Source organism: Aquarana catesbeiana, linkage group LG09 (genome assembly GCF_042186555.1).
Source record: "Aquarana catesbeiana isolate 2022-GZ linkage group LG09, ASM4218655v1, whole genome shotgun sequence".
Lineage (NCBI taxonomy): Eukaryota > Metazoa > Chordata > Amphibia > Anura > Ranidae > Aquarana > Aquarana catesbeiana.
In genome coordinates this window covers 118595836-118609997 of record NC_133332.1, presented here as the reverse complement: position 1 = coordinate 118609997, position 14162 = coordinate 118595836, and the positions used below count along the sequence as shown (strand labels likewise).

The window sequence follows — 14162 nt, the reverse complement described above, 5'->3', positions numbered from 1 at the left end:
TTTTTGCACAAAGTTGTCACTAAATGATATATTGCTCAAACATGCCATGGGAATATGTGAAATTACACCCCAAAATACATTCTGCTGCTTCTCCTGAGTACGGGGATACCACATGTGTGAGACTTTTTGGGAGCCTAGCCGCGTACGGGACCCCGAAAACCAAGCACCACCTTCAGGCTTTCTAAGGGCATGAATTTTTGATTTCACTCTTCACTGCCTATCACAGTTTCGGAGGCCATGGAAAGCCCAGGTGGCACAAAACCCCCCCAAATGACCCCATTTTGGAAAGTAGACACCCAAAGCTATTTGCTGAGAGGTATAGTGAGTATTTTGCAGACCTCACTTTTTGTCACAAAGTTTTGAAAATTGAAAAAAGAAAAAAAAAAAAAAAAAATGTTTTTTCTTGTCTTTCTTAATTTTCAAAAACAAATGAGAGCTGCAAAATACTCACCATGCCTCTCAGCAAATAGCTTGGGGTGTCTACTTTCCAAAATGGGGTCATTTGGGGGGGTTTTGTGCCACCTGGGCATTCCATGGCCTCCGAAACTGTGATAGGCAGTGAAGAGTGAAATCAAAAATTTACACCCTTAAATCCTGAAGGCGGTGCTTGGTTTTCGGGGCCCCGTACGCGGCTAAGCTCCCAAAAAGTCCCACACATGTGGTATCCCCATACTCAGGAGAAGCAGCTGAATGTATTTTGGGGTGCAATTCCACATAGGCCCATGGCCTGTGTGAGCAATATATCATTTAGTGACAACTTTTTGTAAATATTTTTTTTTTTTTTTGTTGTCATTATTCAATCACTTGGGACAAAAAAAATAAATATTCAATGGGTTCAACATGCCTCTCAGCAATTTCCTTGGGGTGTCTACTTTCCAAAATGGGGTCATTTGGGGGGGGGTTTGTACTGCCCTGCCATTTTAGCACCTCAAGAAATTACATAGGCAGTCATAAACTAAAAGCTGTGTAAATTACAGAATATGTACCCTAGTTTGTAGACGCTATAACTTTTGCGCAAACCAATAAATATACGCTTATTGACATTTTTTTTACCAAAGACATGTGGCCGAATACATTTTGGCCTAAATATACGACTAAAATTTAGTTTATTGGATTTTTTTTTATAACAAAAAGTAGAAAATATCATTTTTTTTCAAAATTTTCGGTCGTTTTCCGTTTATAGCGCAAAAAATAAAAACTGCAGAGGTGATCAAATACCATCAAAAGAAAGCTCTATTTGTGGGAAGAAAAGGACGCAAATTTCGTTTGGGTACAGCATTGCATGACCGCGCAATTAGCAGTTAAAGCGACGCAGTGCCAAATTGGAAAAAGACCTCTGGTCCTTAGGCAGCATAATGGTCCGGGGCTCAAGTGGTTAATGTGCTTCTTCTTGAGCCATTCATCTGTTGCCTTGGCCATGTGTTTTGGGTCATAATGTTGGAATACTCATCCACGACCCATTTTCAATGCCCTGGCTGAGGGAAGGAGGTTCACACCCAAGATTTGACAGTGCATGGCCCAGTCCATCGTCCCTTTTGATGCAGTAAAGTTTTTCTGTCCCCCTAGCAAAAAAGCACCCCCAAAAGAATAATGTTTCCACCTCCATGTTTGACGGTGGGGATGGTGTTCTTGGGGTCATAGGCAGCATTCCTCCTCCTCCAAACATGGCGAATTGATGCCAAAGAGCTCGATTTTGGTTTCATCTACCCACAACACTTTCACTCAGTTCTCCTCTGAATCATTGGCAAACTTCAGACGTGCCTGTACATGTGCTTTCTTGGGCAGGGGGACCTTTCGGGCACTGCAGGATTTCAGTTCTTCATTGCATAGTGTGTTACCAATTGTTTTCTTGGTGACTAGGGTCCCAGCTGCCTTGAGATCATTGACAAGATTCTCCTGTAGTTTTGGGCCAATTCCTCACCATTCTCATGATCATTGAAACTCCACAAGGTGAGATCTTGCATGGACTCCCAGCAAGGAAGATTGACAGTTATTTTTCATTTCTTCCATTGTTGAATAATCACACCAACTGTTGTCACCCTCTCACCAAGCTGCTTGGTGATGGTCTTGTAGCCCATTCCAGCCTTGTGTAGGTCTACAATCTTGTCCCTGACATACTTGGACAGCTCTTTGGTCTTGGCCGTGGTGGAGAGATCGGAATATAAATGATTCAGTAGACAGGTAACAAGCTGAGATTAGGCGCACTCTCTTAAAGGGAGTGCTCCTAATCTCAGCTTGTTACCTGTATAGAAGACACCTGGGAGCCAGAAATCTTGCTGATTGATAGGGGATCAAATACTTATTTCACTCATTAAAATGCAAATCAATTTATACCTTTTTTTAAATGTGTTTTTCTGGATTTTTTTGTTATTCTGTCTCTCACTGTTAAAATAAACCTACCATTAAAATTATAGACCGATCGCTTTTTCGTCAGTGGGCAAACTTACAAAATCAGCAGGGGATCAAATACTTTTTTTCCCCTCACTATGTCTGCAGTCTCCGACCCCCTCTTGTAGTATTTCTGCAATCTTCGAGTATCTCCTCTAGTATTTTGGGGGGAGCCTGAAACTCTTCAAGTTGTAAAAGAACAGATAAAATTAAAAAATGGAGTTCTTCTGACTGCTTGATTTTTTTTTTTTAATGAAAACCATGGGCAGTAATCATGATGCATCATGGAATCGAATCATGAGACCAGGGAAGATATGCACCTCTAACAGAAACCACTGATCATTAGTGATTTGCGGCACATTTACGGCTAATGAACCGTCAATATAACTTATTTGTATTTGTGAATTTAGGCAGAAAGAGAACAAACCATTTTTTTCTTCTTTCTTGGGTTTGATGTCGTTACATCCACAAACAATTAGCTAATTTTTTTTTATTACTAAAAGAAAATTTTACATTGCAGGGATGCACTGCAACTGCGAGATGAGTGTTTGGCTTGAGGTAGATCTCAATGGGCAAGTATGACAGGTGGCGCTGCCTGTCACGATCTGCGACCAGAGTTAAAAAACGCTGTGGCTGTCAAGTAAAGCATTGCTGCCACGGAATTTGTACAGTCCATCAAGCTGTAATGTTAGAGTGGTAAAACCACAGCTCTGCCACCTGTTTCTACCGCCACCCATGTGAAAGCACCCTAAAATCCTGACAGCTGTTCTGACATTTCTCCACTCTATCTGGGAAAAAAAAAAAATGAGTCTTTATTTATACTTTAAAAATAAAATATGTATGGTAGAGCTGCACGATCGTCAAGAATCATCGCAATCTTGACTAAAGTGTTTCACGATTCTTTCTATGCAAAGAATTCTCTCTGCTCTTCTGAAGCCACAGCCGTCAAAAGAAAGAAAGGAAAAAACCGGGCAGTCGTTCTTTATCAGTTGAACTTAAGTATAAACAGTAACAATTTGTCAATGGAATAGACTTTGTGTGTAAGTGAAAACAGTTTAACCACTTAAACACTAAACCTTTTTCTGACATTTGTTGGTTTCAAGTTAAAATCATTTTTTTTTTGCTAGAAAACTACTTAGAACCCCCAAACATTATATATATTTGTTTAGTAGACCCTAGAGAATAAAATGGTGGTTGTTGCAATATTTTATGTCACACTGTCTTTGCGCAGCGGTCTTTCAAATGCATTTTTTTGGAAAAAATAACTTTTAATGAAAAAAACAAAAAAACAAAACAAAACAAAACTAACCAGTAAAGTTAGCCCTTTTTTGTATGATGTGAAATATTTTACGTCGCGAGAATCGTGATCTTTTTAATTCTAAGCAAAAAAATTGTGATTCTCATTTTGGCCAGAATCGTGCAGCTCTAATGTATGGTAAAGCTACGTTTGCACATCTGACGTTTTTATGTGCTTCACTAAAGGAAACCATTTGCTGAATTCTCAGTGTAGTTTACAGCTAAACTTCCCTAGGGATTTAGGATAATGCACATAATATGGGTGCAAAACAGATATGAATTTAACGTACTGTATAAGCTGTAGGAGGATGCACACAATCCAGTAGCTGTAAAACAATGTTCAGCTTGCAAAGCTGCATACAAAACTGTGCTGTTTATAACTACCTAATGTATGGCTACAAAAGAGGAAGGTGCACACTTAGACGGAAACCCTCCACCCCTGTGTGTTTATATATATATATATATATATATATATATATATATATATATATATATATATATATATATATATATTACACACACACACAGCTGAAACATGAGCTGAACTTTCCACTAGCAGGGCTTTGCATGTGGTTGAACTCTGAACATTGCTCTACTTGCCATGCTGCACAGTTTTCTGTTACATTACATGTGCCCGGAGACTATGCGAGTGCCCTGCGGGCACAATGACCGCCGGGCACCTGCCATCGCTGGTGACAGAGCGAGAACCGGGATCTGCGTGTTTAAATACACAAATCCCAGTTCTTTCTGGGGAGTAGAGACAGATCTTGTGTTCATAATCTCTCTCTCCTCCTAGACAGTCCCATCCCCCCTACAGTTAGAACAGTGAGGGAACACAGTTAACCCCTTGATCGCCCCCTAGTGTTAACCCCTTCCCTGCCAGTGACATTTATACAGTAATCCGTGCATGTTTATAGCATATCGTTGTATAATTGTCAATAGTCCCAAAAATGTGTCAAAAGTGTCCAATTTGTCCGCCGCACTATAGCAGCCCCGATAAAAATCGCAGATCGCTATTACTAGTATAAAAAAAAAAATCCCATAAATGTATCCCCTATTTTGTCGGCTAAATAACTTTTGCGCAAACCAATTAATATACGCTTATTACGATTTTTTTTTAACAAAAATATGCAGAAGAAAACAGTTCGGCCTAAACTGAGGAAAAAAATTTTTTTTTTTTTTTTAAATGTGCGATTTTTATTATAGCAAAAAGGAAAAGATAATTGTGTTTTTTTTTCAAAATTGAGTGTACCAGGCCACTGCCAGTCACAGCAGATCATAAGACAATTGTACAAAATGAATGGCTTCCATTAATAGCCATTGTGTACTATTGAATTGATCTCTGTGATTGGTCACAGTGATCACATAGTACTGACTGAACTAATCACAGTGCATCTGTACCATGTGATAGCTGTGGCCAATCAGCTTCACAATGGTAAACACTAGATGAATGGATGCCATTCATATTAAAAAAAAAAAAAAAAAAAAAAAAAAAAAAAGGAAAATCCTAAATACATCCCCGGAGTAGCTCAGTGTCACTATGGTAACGCTGTACTGCTCTAGTCACAATGTATAAAATAAATAATTAAATCACCGGCACACTAGTCATACGGTGACACTGTACTGCACTGGTGACCGTATGTAAAAAAAAAAAAAAAAAAAAAGTGAACAAAAGCTATTTTTTTAACCACCTTCATGACCAGGCCACATTTTTCTAATCGGCACGGTGGTTACTTTGCTGTACCCAAATTAAAGTAGTATAATTTAACAAAAATAGACTAATAGAGCTTTCTTTTGGTGGTATTTGATCACCAGTGAGTTTATTTTTTGCAAAATAAATGAAATAATAATAATATATATATATTTCACACACATACAGTGCCTTGCATAAGTATCCCCCCCCCCCCCCCCGGCTTTTTACCCATTTTGTTATATTACAGCCTTTAGTTCAATGTTTTTTTTAGTCTGAATTATATGTGATGGATCAGAACACAATAGTCTAAGTTGGTAAAGCAAAATTAGAAAAATATATACATAAAACTATTTTTCAGAAATAAAAAACTGATAATTGGTATGTGCGTATGTATTCACCCCCTTTGTTATGAAGCCCATAAAAAGCTCTGGTGCAAACAATTACCTTTAGAAGTCGCATAATTAGTGAAATGATGTCCACCTGTGTGCAATCTAAGCGTCACATGATCTCATAATCTGTCATTACATATACACACCTTTTTGAAAAGCCCCAGAGGCTGCAACACTAAGCAAGAGGCACCACTAACCAAACACTGGCATGAAGACCAAGGAACTCTCCAAACAAGCAGGGGACAATGTTGTTGAGAAGTACAAGTCAGGGTTAGGTTATAAAAAAAATATCCAAATCTTCGATGATCCCTAGGAGCACCATCAAATCTATCATAACCAAATGGAAAGAACATGGCACACACCAAAACTCACAGACCAGGCAAGGAGAGCATTAATCAGAGAGGCAGTACAGAGACCTAAGGTACCCCTGGAGGAGCTGCAGAGTTCCACAGCAGAGACTGGAGTATCTGTACATAGGACGACAATAAGCCGTACACTCCATAGAGTTGGGCTTTATGGCAGAGTGGCCAGAAGAAAGCCATTACTTTCAGCAAAAAACAAAATGGCACGTTTTGAGTTTGCGAAAAGGCATGTGGGAGACTCCCAAAATGTATGGAGGAAGGTGCTCTGGTCTGATGAGACTAAAATTGAACTTTTTGGCCATCAAAGAGAATACTATGTTTGGCGCAAACCCAACACATCACCCAAAGAACACCATCCCCACAGTGAAACATGGTGGTGGCAGCATCATGCTGTGGGGATGTTTTTCAGCAGTCGGGACTGGGAAACTGGTCAGAGTTGAGGAAAAGATGGATGGTGCTAAATATAGAGATATTCTTGAGCAAAACCTGTACCACTGTGTGTGATTTGAGGCTAGGACGGGGGTTCACCTTCCAGCAGGACAAAGATACCAAACACACTGCTAAAGCAACACTTGAGTGGTTTAAGGGGAAACATGTAAATGTGCTGGAATGGCCTAGTCAAAGCCCAGACCTCAATCCAATAGAAAATCTGTGGTCAGACTTTAGACCCTTTCACACTGGGGCGGTTTGTAGGCGCTATTGCGCTAATAATAGTGCCTGCACACCGACCTGAAACTGCCGCTGTGGTGTCTCCAGTGTGAAAGCCCTCGAGCTTTCACACTGGAGTGGTGCGCAGGCAGGAGGGAAAACCCCCCCCCTGCAAACAGCATCTTTGGAGCGGTGTATACACCACTCCTGCCCACTGAAATCAATGGGCAGTGCAGCTTTGCGGGCGGTTTTAACCCTTTTTTGGCCGCTAGCAGGGGTTAAAACCACCCCGCTAGTGGCCGAATACCACCGCTAAAACGACGGTAAAGCGTCAATAAAAAAGCACCATTTTACCGCCGACGGACGCACCAACCCAGTGTGAAAGTGGCCTTAAAGATTGCTGTTCACAAGCGCAAACCATCCAACTTAAAGGATGCTGGGGGAAACTGATTAACTGCCACTGACATCACCAGGGACATTAACATAGTGAGCAGTGCGAATAAAATGTACTCTCAATGTAAAAACGGCACTGGATAGGAGGGGGGGGGGGGGGGGGGGAATCAAGGGGTTAACTGTGTGCTTAACTAACGTGGATCTTGTTTTTATTCCCTGCTTAGATCCCCTGTTCTCGAACAGGGGATCTAAGCAGGGTATAAAAACATGACAATAAGAGCTGTGTTCAGTGCCGATCACCATGTCTTGGTGGCAAATCATTGGCCGGGACCCGGTGATCGGCTTGTCCTGTAACGACACACATAACTAGGGTTGTCCCGATACCGATACTAGTATCGGTATCGGCACCGATACCGAGCATTTGCCCAAGTACTTGTACTCGGGCAAATGCTCCCGATGCTTCCCCCGATACCTGGAGGACAGCTGTGATCGGCGCGTGGGGGAGTTACAGGATTCTCCCCCAGCGGCTTTCACCAGCTTTAGTGACAGACAGCAGTGATCGCTCACCGCTGACTGTCACTTTATCCTCCTCCGTGCCCCCTCTGTTCCTCTGTGCCTCTCCGCTGTCCCCTGCATTCCTCTCTCCTTATCTGTCCCCTCCGTACTCCCCCTCCGTTCCTCTATCCTTATCTGTCCCCCTCCGTACTCCCCCTCCGTTCCTCTCTCCTCTTCTCTCCCCCTCCGTTCCTCTATCCTTATCTGTCCCCTGCATTCCTCTCTCATCTGTTCCCTCCGTTCTCCCCCTCAGTTCCTCCGTCCTCCCCCTCCTTCCTTTGTGTATGGATAGAGTCAGCTGACTCTGTCCATTCACATAACTGAAACATTGTAATCTCCTGTGATTACGATGTGTCAGTTTATGAATGGAGAGGAGCCGCTGTCTTCTCTCCATTCATTCTCAGTGCAGCTGACGCTGCAGAGAAAGGGACTGGGGAATCTCTATCCTCTGTCTCTTTCTCTGTTTCAAGGGGGAGATATCAGAGGTCTGTTAAGACCCCTGATATCTCACCAAAGCCCCCCAACAGGGCTGATTTAAAAAAATAAATAAATAAATAAATAAATAATAAAAAAATATTATTGTAAAAAATAAAAATTGTAAAAGAAAACAAAAAAAAAAAACCACACACACACATACAACGTTCACCCCCCCCCCCCCCAAAAAAAATAGCAAAAAAAAAACTGTCACGTGACATTAAAAATAAAGTATCGGTAATCGGCATCGGCGAGTACTTGAAAAAAAGTATCGGTACTTGTACTCGGTCCTAAAAAAGTGGTATCGGGACAACCCTACACATAACAGCTGGGTCAGCAAGCGTACAGATCACGCACTAGCTGATCGAGCGCAGGAGAGCCACTCTGCCACCATATATGTGAGTTATACAATCGGCAAGCAGTTCATTTCTTCAATGTCAAAAAACTCGCCATGCCTTTTACTAAATACATTGAACTGCCTACTTTCCAAAAATGGGCCGTTTTAGGATATTTTTACAGTCCTGGCATTTTAGGGCTTCAAGAAACGATAGGCCATCAGGACTGATTTGATACCATAGGTTTGTAGATTAACTTTCCTACAGACTAAATATACACAATTTGGGTTATTTTGCCAAAGAAACTGTAGCAGAAGAAAGATTTGCAATGGTTTAAACACAGAAACAAAGAAAATGTGTTTTTTTTTTTTTTTTCAAATATTTGGGTATTTTTTCGCTTATGTAGCAAAAAATAAAAACCCAGTGGAGAATACTACCATTAAAAGAAAGCTCTATCTGTCTAACAAAAAAAATGACAAACATTTTTGGGTACAGTGTTGCATGACTGAATAATTGTCATTCAAAGGGTGTCAGTGCTGAAAATTGGCCTGGGCAGGAAGGGGGTAAAAGTGTGTGGTATTGAAGTGATTAAAGAGGAAACTGCAGTACTCACAAACAAAAAAAAAAAAAAAAGACATGAATTACAGTTTTGCATCGTAGCCTGATGCAAAAACAATGCTCCAGGCTCCTGCAAACCCCCCCCCACAGCCTCTCTGCACGCACAACACCCGCCAAATGTCAAACGAAAAAGTGACACTTACTTATGCAAAAAAATGTCAGTTTTCTTTCTGGTGGTACAGTGACCTCACAGGCCTTTGTTGGTGGCAGTGATGGCTGGCCCTAAGGCTTAATGTACACGGGACTTTAAAAACCTCTCCTGGACGACTTGACTGATGCTTAAAAATGCAGTTTTGCCACCCTTTAAAAAAAAAGCCTGTAAACAAAACATAGCTAAACACAAGTTACTGCATTTACAAGCTGTTACAGGCATTTGGCATTTCAAATGCCTCTGAACATCTGTCCTGAACGCCTTTTTTTGCTTTCCAAAAAATGCTTCTAAACTCAACTGCCTAGAAACAACCCTGTGTACATGTACTTATAACATAAAGGAGAGTTCAGGAGCAGCTGAAAAAAAAAAAAAAAACACCCAAAACGTCCTTTTAACAGCAGCAGTGTACATGAAGACTAACTGGTACCTATCTGTGCAGTACTGTGAGCCCAATAAACAACCCTAAAGAGTGTGTCAATTATAGCCTAGGCTCACAGGAAGTAGGTTAGAAAGCGATGTGCGTTATTCAACCCAAAAAAAGGAAGTGGCAGCTGCGACTAGTAGTGGTGAGTCTGTGAGGAACAGTAATATAGAGAAGGCGAGCAGTGGTAGGTTGGATCAGACAGCTGCCTAAGGCCCAGAAATCTCAGGGGCACCATGCCCCAACACTACTGTATAAAGAACAGTCCTTGCGAAGCTCCCCCAAATTCTTGGGATGGCCTTTGCTTCACAATCTTCTCAAGAGTGGTTATCTCTGTTGCTCGTGCACCTTTTCCTACCACACTTTTTCCTTCCACTCAACTCTCCATAATTATGCTTGGATACAGCACTCTGAACAGCCAGCTTAATAATGACATTTTGTGGACAACTGTCAAGTCAGCAGTCTTCTCCATGATTGTGTAACCTACCGAACCAGTCTGAGAGACCATTTAAAAAGGCTCAGGAAACCATTACAGGTGTATTGAGTTAATTAGCTGATTAGAGGACATAACTGAAAATAGCCCAGGTCTTAACGTCCAACAGATACTCCTCATACCTGTACTATATACACCTTCAGCCTCATGTCTGTCCTCCTCCTCATACCTGTACTATATACACCTTCAGCCTCATGTCTGTACTATATACACCTTCAACCTCACGTCTGTCCTCCTCCTCATACATGTACTATATACACCTTCAGCCTCATGTCTGTCCTCCTCCTCATACCTGTACTATACACACCTCCACAGTCCTCCAGCCTCATACCTGTACTATACACACCTCCACAGTCCTCCAGCCTCATACCTGTACTATACACACCTCCACAGTCCTCCAGCCTCATGTCTGTCCTCCTCCTCCTCATACCTGTACTATACACACCTCCACAGTCCTCCAGCCTCATGTCTGTCCTCCTCCTCATACCTGTACTATACACACCTCCACAGTCCTCCAGCCTCATACCTGTACTATACACACCTCCACAGTCCTCCAGCCTCATACCTGTACTATACACACCTCCACAGTCCTCCAGCCTCATACCTGTACTATACACACCTCCACAGTCCTCCAGCCTCATACCTGTACTATACACACCTCCACAGTCCTCCAGCCTCATGTCTGTCCTCCTCCTCCTCATACCTGTACTATACACACCTCCACAGTCCTCCAGCCTCATGTCTGTCCTCCTCCTCCTCCTCCTCCTCCTCATACCTGTACTATACACACCTCCACAGTCCTCCAGCCTCATACCTGTACTATACACACCTCCACAGTCCTCCAGCCTCATACCTGTACTATACACACCTCCACAGTCCTCCAGCCTCATGTCTGTCCTCCTCCTCCTCATACCTGTACTATATACACCTCCACAGTCCTCCAGCCTCATGTCTGTCCTCCTCCTCCTCATACCTGTACTATATACACCTCCACAGTCCTCCAGCCTCATGTCTGTCCTCCTCCTCCTACCTGTACTATACACACCTCCACAGTCCTCCAGCCTCGTGTCTGTCCTCCTCCTCCTCATACCTGTACTATATACACCTCCACAGTCCTCCAGCCTCGTGTCTGTCCTCCTCCTCATACATGTACTATATACACCTCCACAGTCCTCCAACCTCGTGTCTGTGCTCATACATGTACTATATACACCTCCACAGTCCTCCAACCTCGTGTCTGTGCTCATACATGTACTATATACACCTCCACAGTCCTCCAACCTCATGTCTGTCCTCCTCCTCATACCAGTACTATATACACCTCCACACCCCTCCAGCCTCATGTCTGTCCACGGCTTCCTCCCCCCATGCTGCCTATGCAGTGTGTACGTGTTCATCTTCCTCGTGACTTCCTCCCGCCTGCCATGGCCCCCATGCTATGGATTCTCCCGCCATACCCCTGACAGGACCGGTCTCCCGCACTGCTGGCCGTTGCCATGACGCCGCTCACACCCCGAGCACTGGCTCCCCGTACTGTGCCACCTTCCCGTCCAGGAGAGGGAGAGCTCAGGGCGGTGCCAGGTTGGCATTGGGGGGGGGGGGGGTCCGGCCTGTACTCACCACCACACAGGGACTCGCCATGTCAGTTGATCCGGGGTGGGGGAAGTGAGCGGCTGTGCACGAAGAGTTGCAGCACCTGATCGGCGTACACTACAGCACTGGGCCGGAGCTCACAAACACATGGCCTGCCCGGGACCCGCCCGCTGAGGAGGAGGTGGGGTGGAGCCCGGCCGGCCCATTCACCTCTATGAGAGTCAGCAGCAGGCAGAGCATCACCCCATGGTGTGCGGCCTCCCTCTCACATGGCACAGCGGCCGGTCATAGGCCGCCTGCAGGGTGACCTCAGCCCGCTCAGGGGTTCTTGCTGCGGAACTGCCCGTATATTTCATTGCGGGAAATCAGAGATACACTTCCACATTATAAGAGTCGTGTTTTTACCAACTGCCCACAATGGCGGTGTCCACATGACAACTATCCCTCCTGTCACCCAATTCCATGTGCAATGAACGCAGATTTGGCGTATTGGTCCAGGAGTTGCAGGGTAACAACATACATAGCTCCCAACTGTCCCTCGTTTAGAAGGACTGTCCCTGTTTTGGAGCAATGTTCCCCTGTCCCTCCTCATTTGTCCCTCAATTTGGTCTGATCTATATAGTTGTATATAAAATGCACTTTTTATCTTTCAAAAAGTGTTTCCCAGTGCTAAACCTTTTTCTTCTAAATTGCTGCATTTGTAAATGTTAAAAGCCAATATAAAGGAATAGTAGTGGTATAAAAAAGCAATTGTGGATTTAATTAACCCTTTTTTTTGGTTATTTCTCCTTTAAGGGGGCATGTCCTATGCCTAAATACAGCTTGCTAGCAGGTGTCCCTCATTCCCATCTCCAAATGTTGGGAGGTATGCAACATATCACCTCCTGACAAGCCCCTCTCATAAGTAATCCAAATGTGGATCGTTTTTCAGAGCAGGTGTAAACATCCTAAAATTGCAGGAGGAAAATGCTATGTCTATGGTCACAGACCACTTCACGTGTGCAATGATCTGATGCTCGGTACACTTGATGAGATTATCATGCTAGTCTCATATCAAAAATGAAGAGTTTACTAAAGGTACGAAAATTTTCGTACGACAGAATAAACATTTGGAAGTGATGTTGTGTGTTGTAATGTATTTGTGTTGTATTTTCAGACAACAACTGTACTGATTGAATGAAAATCATACGATCTGGTATACGAGTAACATTTTCGTGTTTGCCCCTTCAGATAATATTGTATGAACTGGCATGATCAGCTCTGGAAAGCTGTTTTCTAAAGATCCGATTATCGTACAATCACTTTGAAAAGCGTTAATTTTTGTACGATTTTCAGATCGTGTGTACGTAGCATTAGGCTCAAACCTAAAGCATTAGCTCAAACCTATGCAGTTTGCTTTTGGTCGTTTCTGCTTTTTGCTGTTAGATTTTGCACACACGTTTTTGTTGTGGTTTGGATGTTGCTTTTTTTTTTTTTTTTTTGGCCAGATTAAAAAAAAGCAAATCGTGCTAAAATCACAGCAAAAAACACACTACCTGCTTTTCTGTAGCTTCTCCCTTAAAGTCGACTGAACCAAAAAAGCACTGTTTTGCGTTTAAAAAAGTCCCTGACTCATTCCAAAAAAACAGCAGCTGATAAAAGCATAGATGTGAATATGTCCCATAGGAAACCATGTTAGGACCCTTTCACAGCGAACGCAGTGGGATGCTGTTGAATGCATTTGAACTGCACTGCAACTGCATACACAGCCCAAAATCAAAGTAATCCTATGGGCATAGTTCACATTATCGCAGTGCAGTTAAAAAAAGTAGGAGCATGCTGCATTTTTCTGCACTGCAAATGCAGGGAACACGCTTCAAATGCACTGTACTGTGCCCCTTTAAGCCAAGAAAGCAAAGCCCAAAAAAGGTATAGAAAAATGCACTGCAAAACATACTCAAGCGGTCTTCAAACGCATTTCAAATGCTTGTAAACATGCAGTGAAAAATGCAGTTATGTTCAGTTACTGGTGTGAATGGGCCCTAAGCCAAGACAATTGATGTAAGGGGGGACTCTAATGAGTTAGTTGATGTAAGGTGAACTCTAATGAGAGAGTTGATGTAAGGGGGACTCTAATGAAGCAGTTGATGTAAGGGGGCACTCTAATGAGACAGTTGATGTAAGGAGGACTCTAATGCGACAGATGATGTAAGGGGGATGCTAATGAGACAATTGATGTAAGGTGGACTCTAATGAGACAGTTGTTGTAAAGGTGACTGTGATGGGAGTCACTTTGGGCGGGGGGCCTGTGGAACCCAGAATCCCTTGGAGAGGTTGGGAAACCCTTGCTCCAGCTCCCCATGCACCTCCTATG

At 43.0% G+C, this 14162-nt stretch overlaps 1 protein-coding gene across 3 annotated transcripts in view; it reads right to left on the bottom strand.

Annotated features, from left to right (window-relative positions):
* HPRT1 (hypoxanthine phosphoribosyltransferase 1) overlaps positions 1 to 11998 on the bottom strand; it is an 85805-nt gene extending 73807 nt beyond the window's left edge. For 2 of the 3 annotated variants that reach the window (XM_073599183.1, XM_073599185.1), the window contains exon 1: positions 11674 to 11830. In XM_073599183.1, coding sequence (XP_073455284.1) covers positions 11674 to 11805 — 132 coding nt within the window. In that variant the 5' untranslated portion in view covers positions 11806 to 11830. The other variant, XM_073599186.1, reaches the window with a different exon arrangement.
* Positions 11999 to 14162: the final 2164 nt, after the last annotated feature.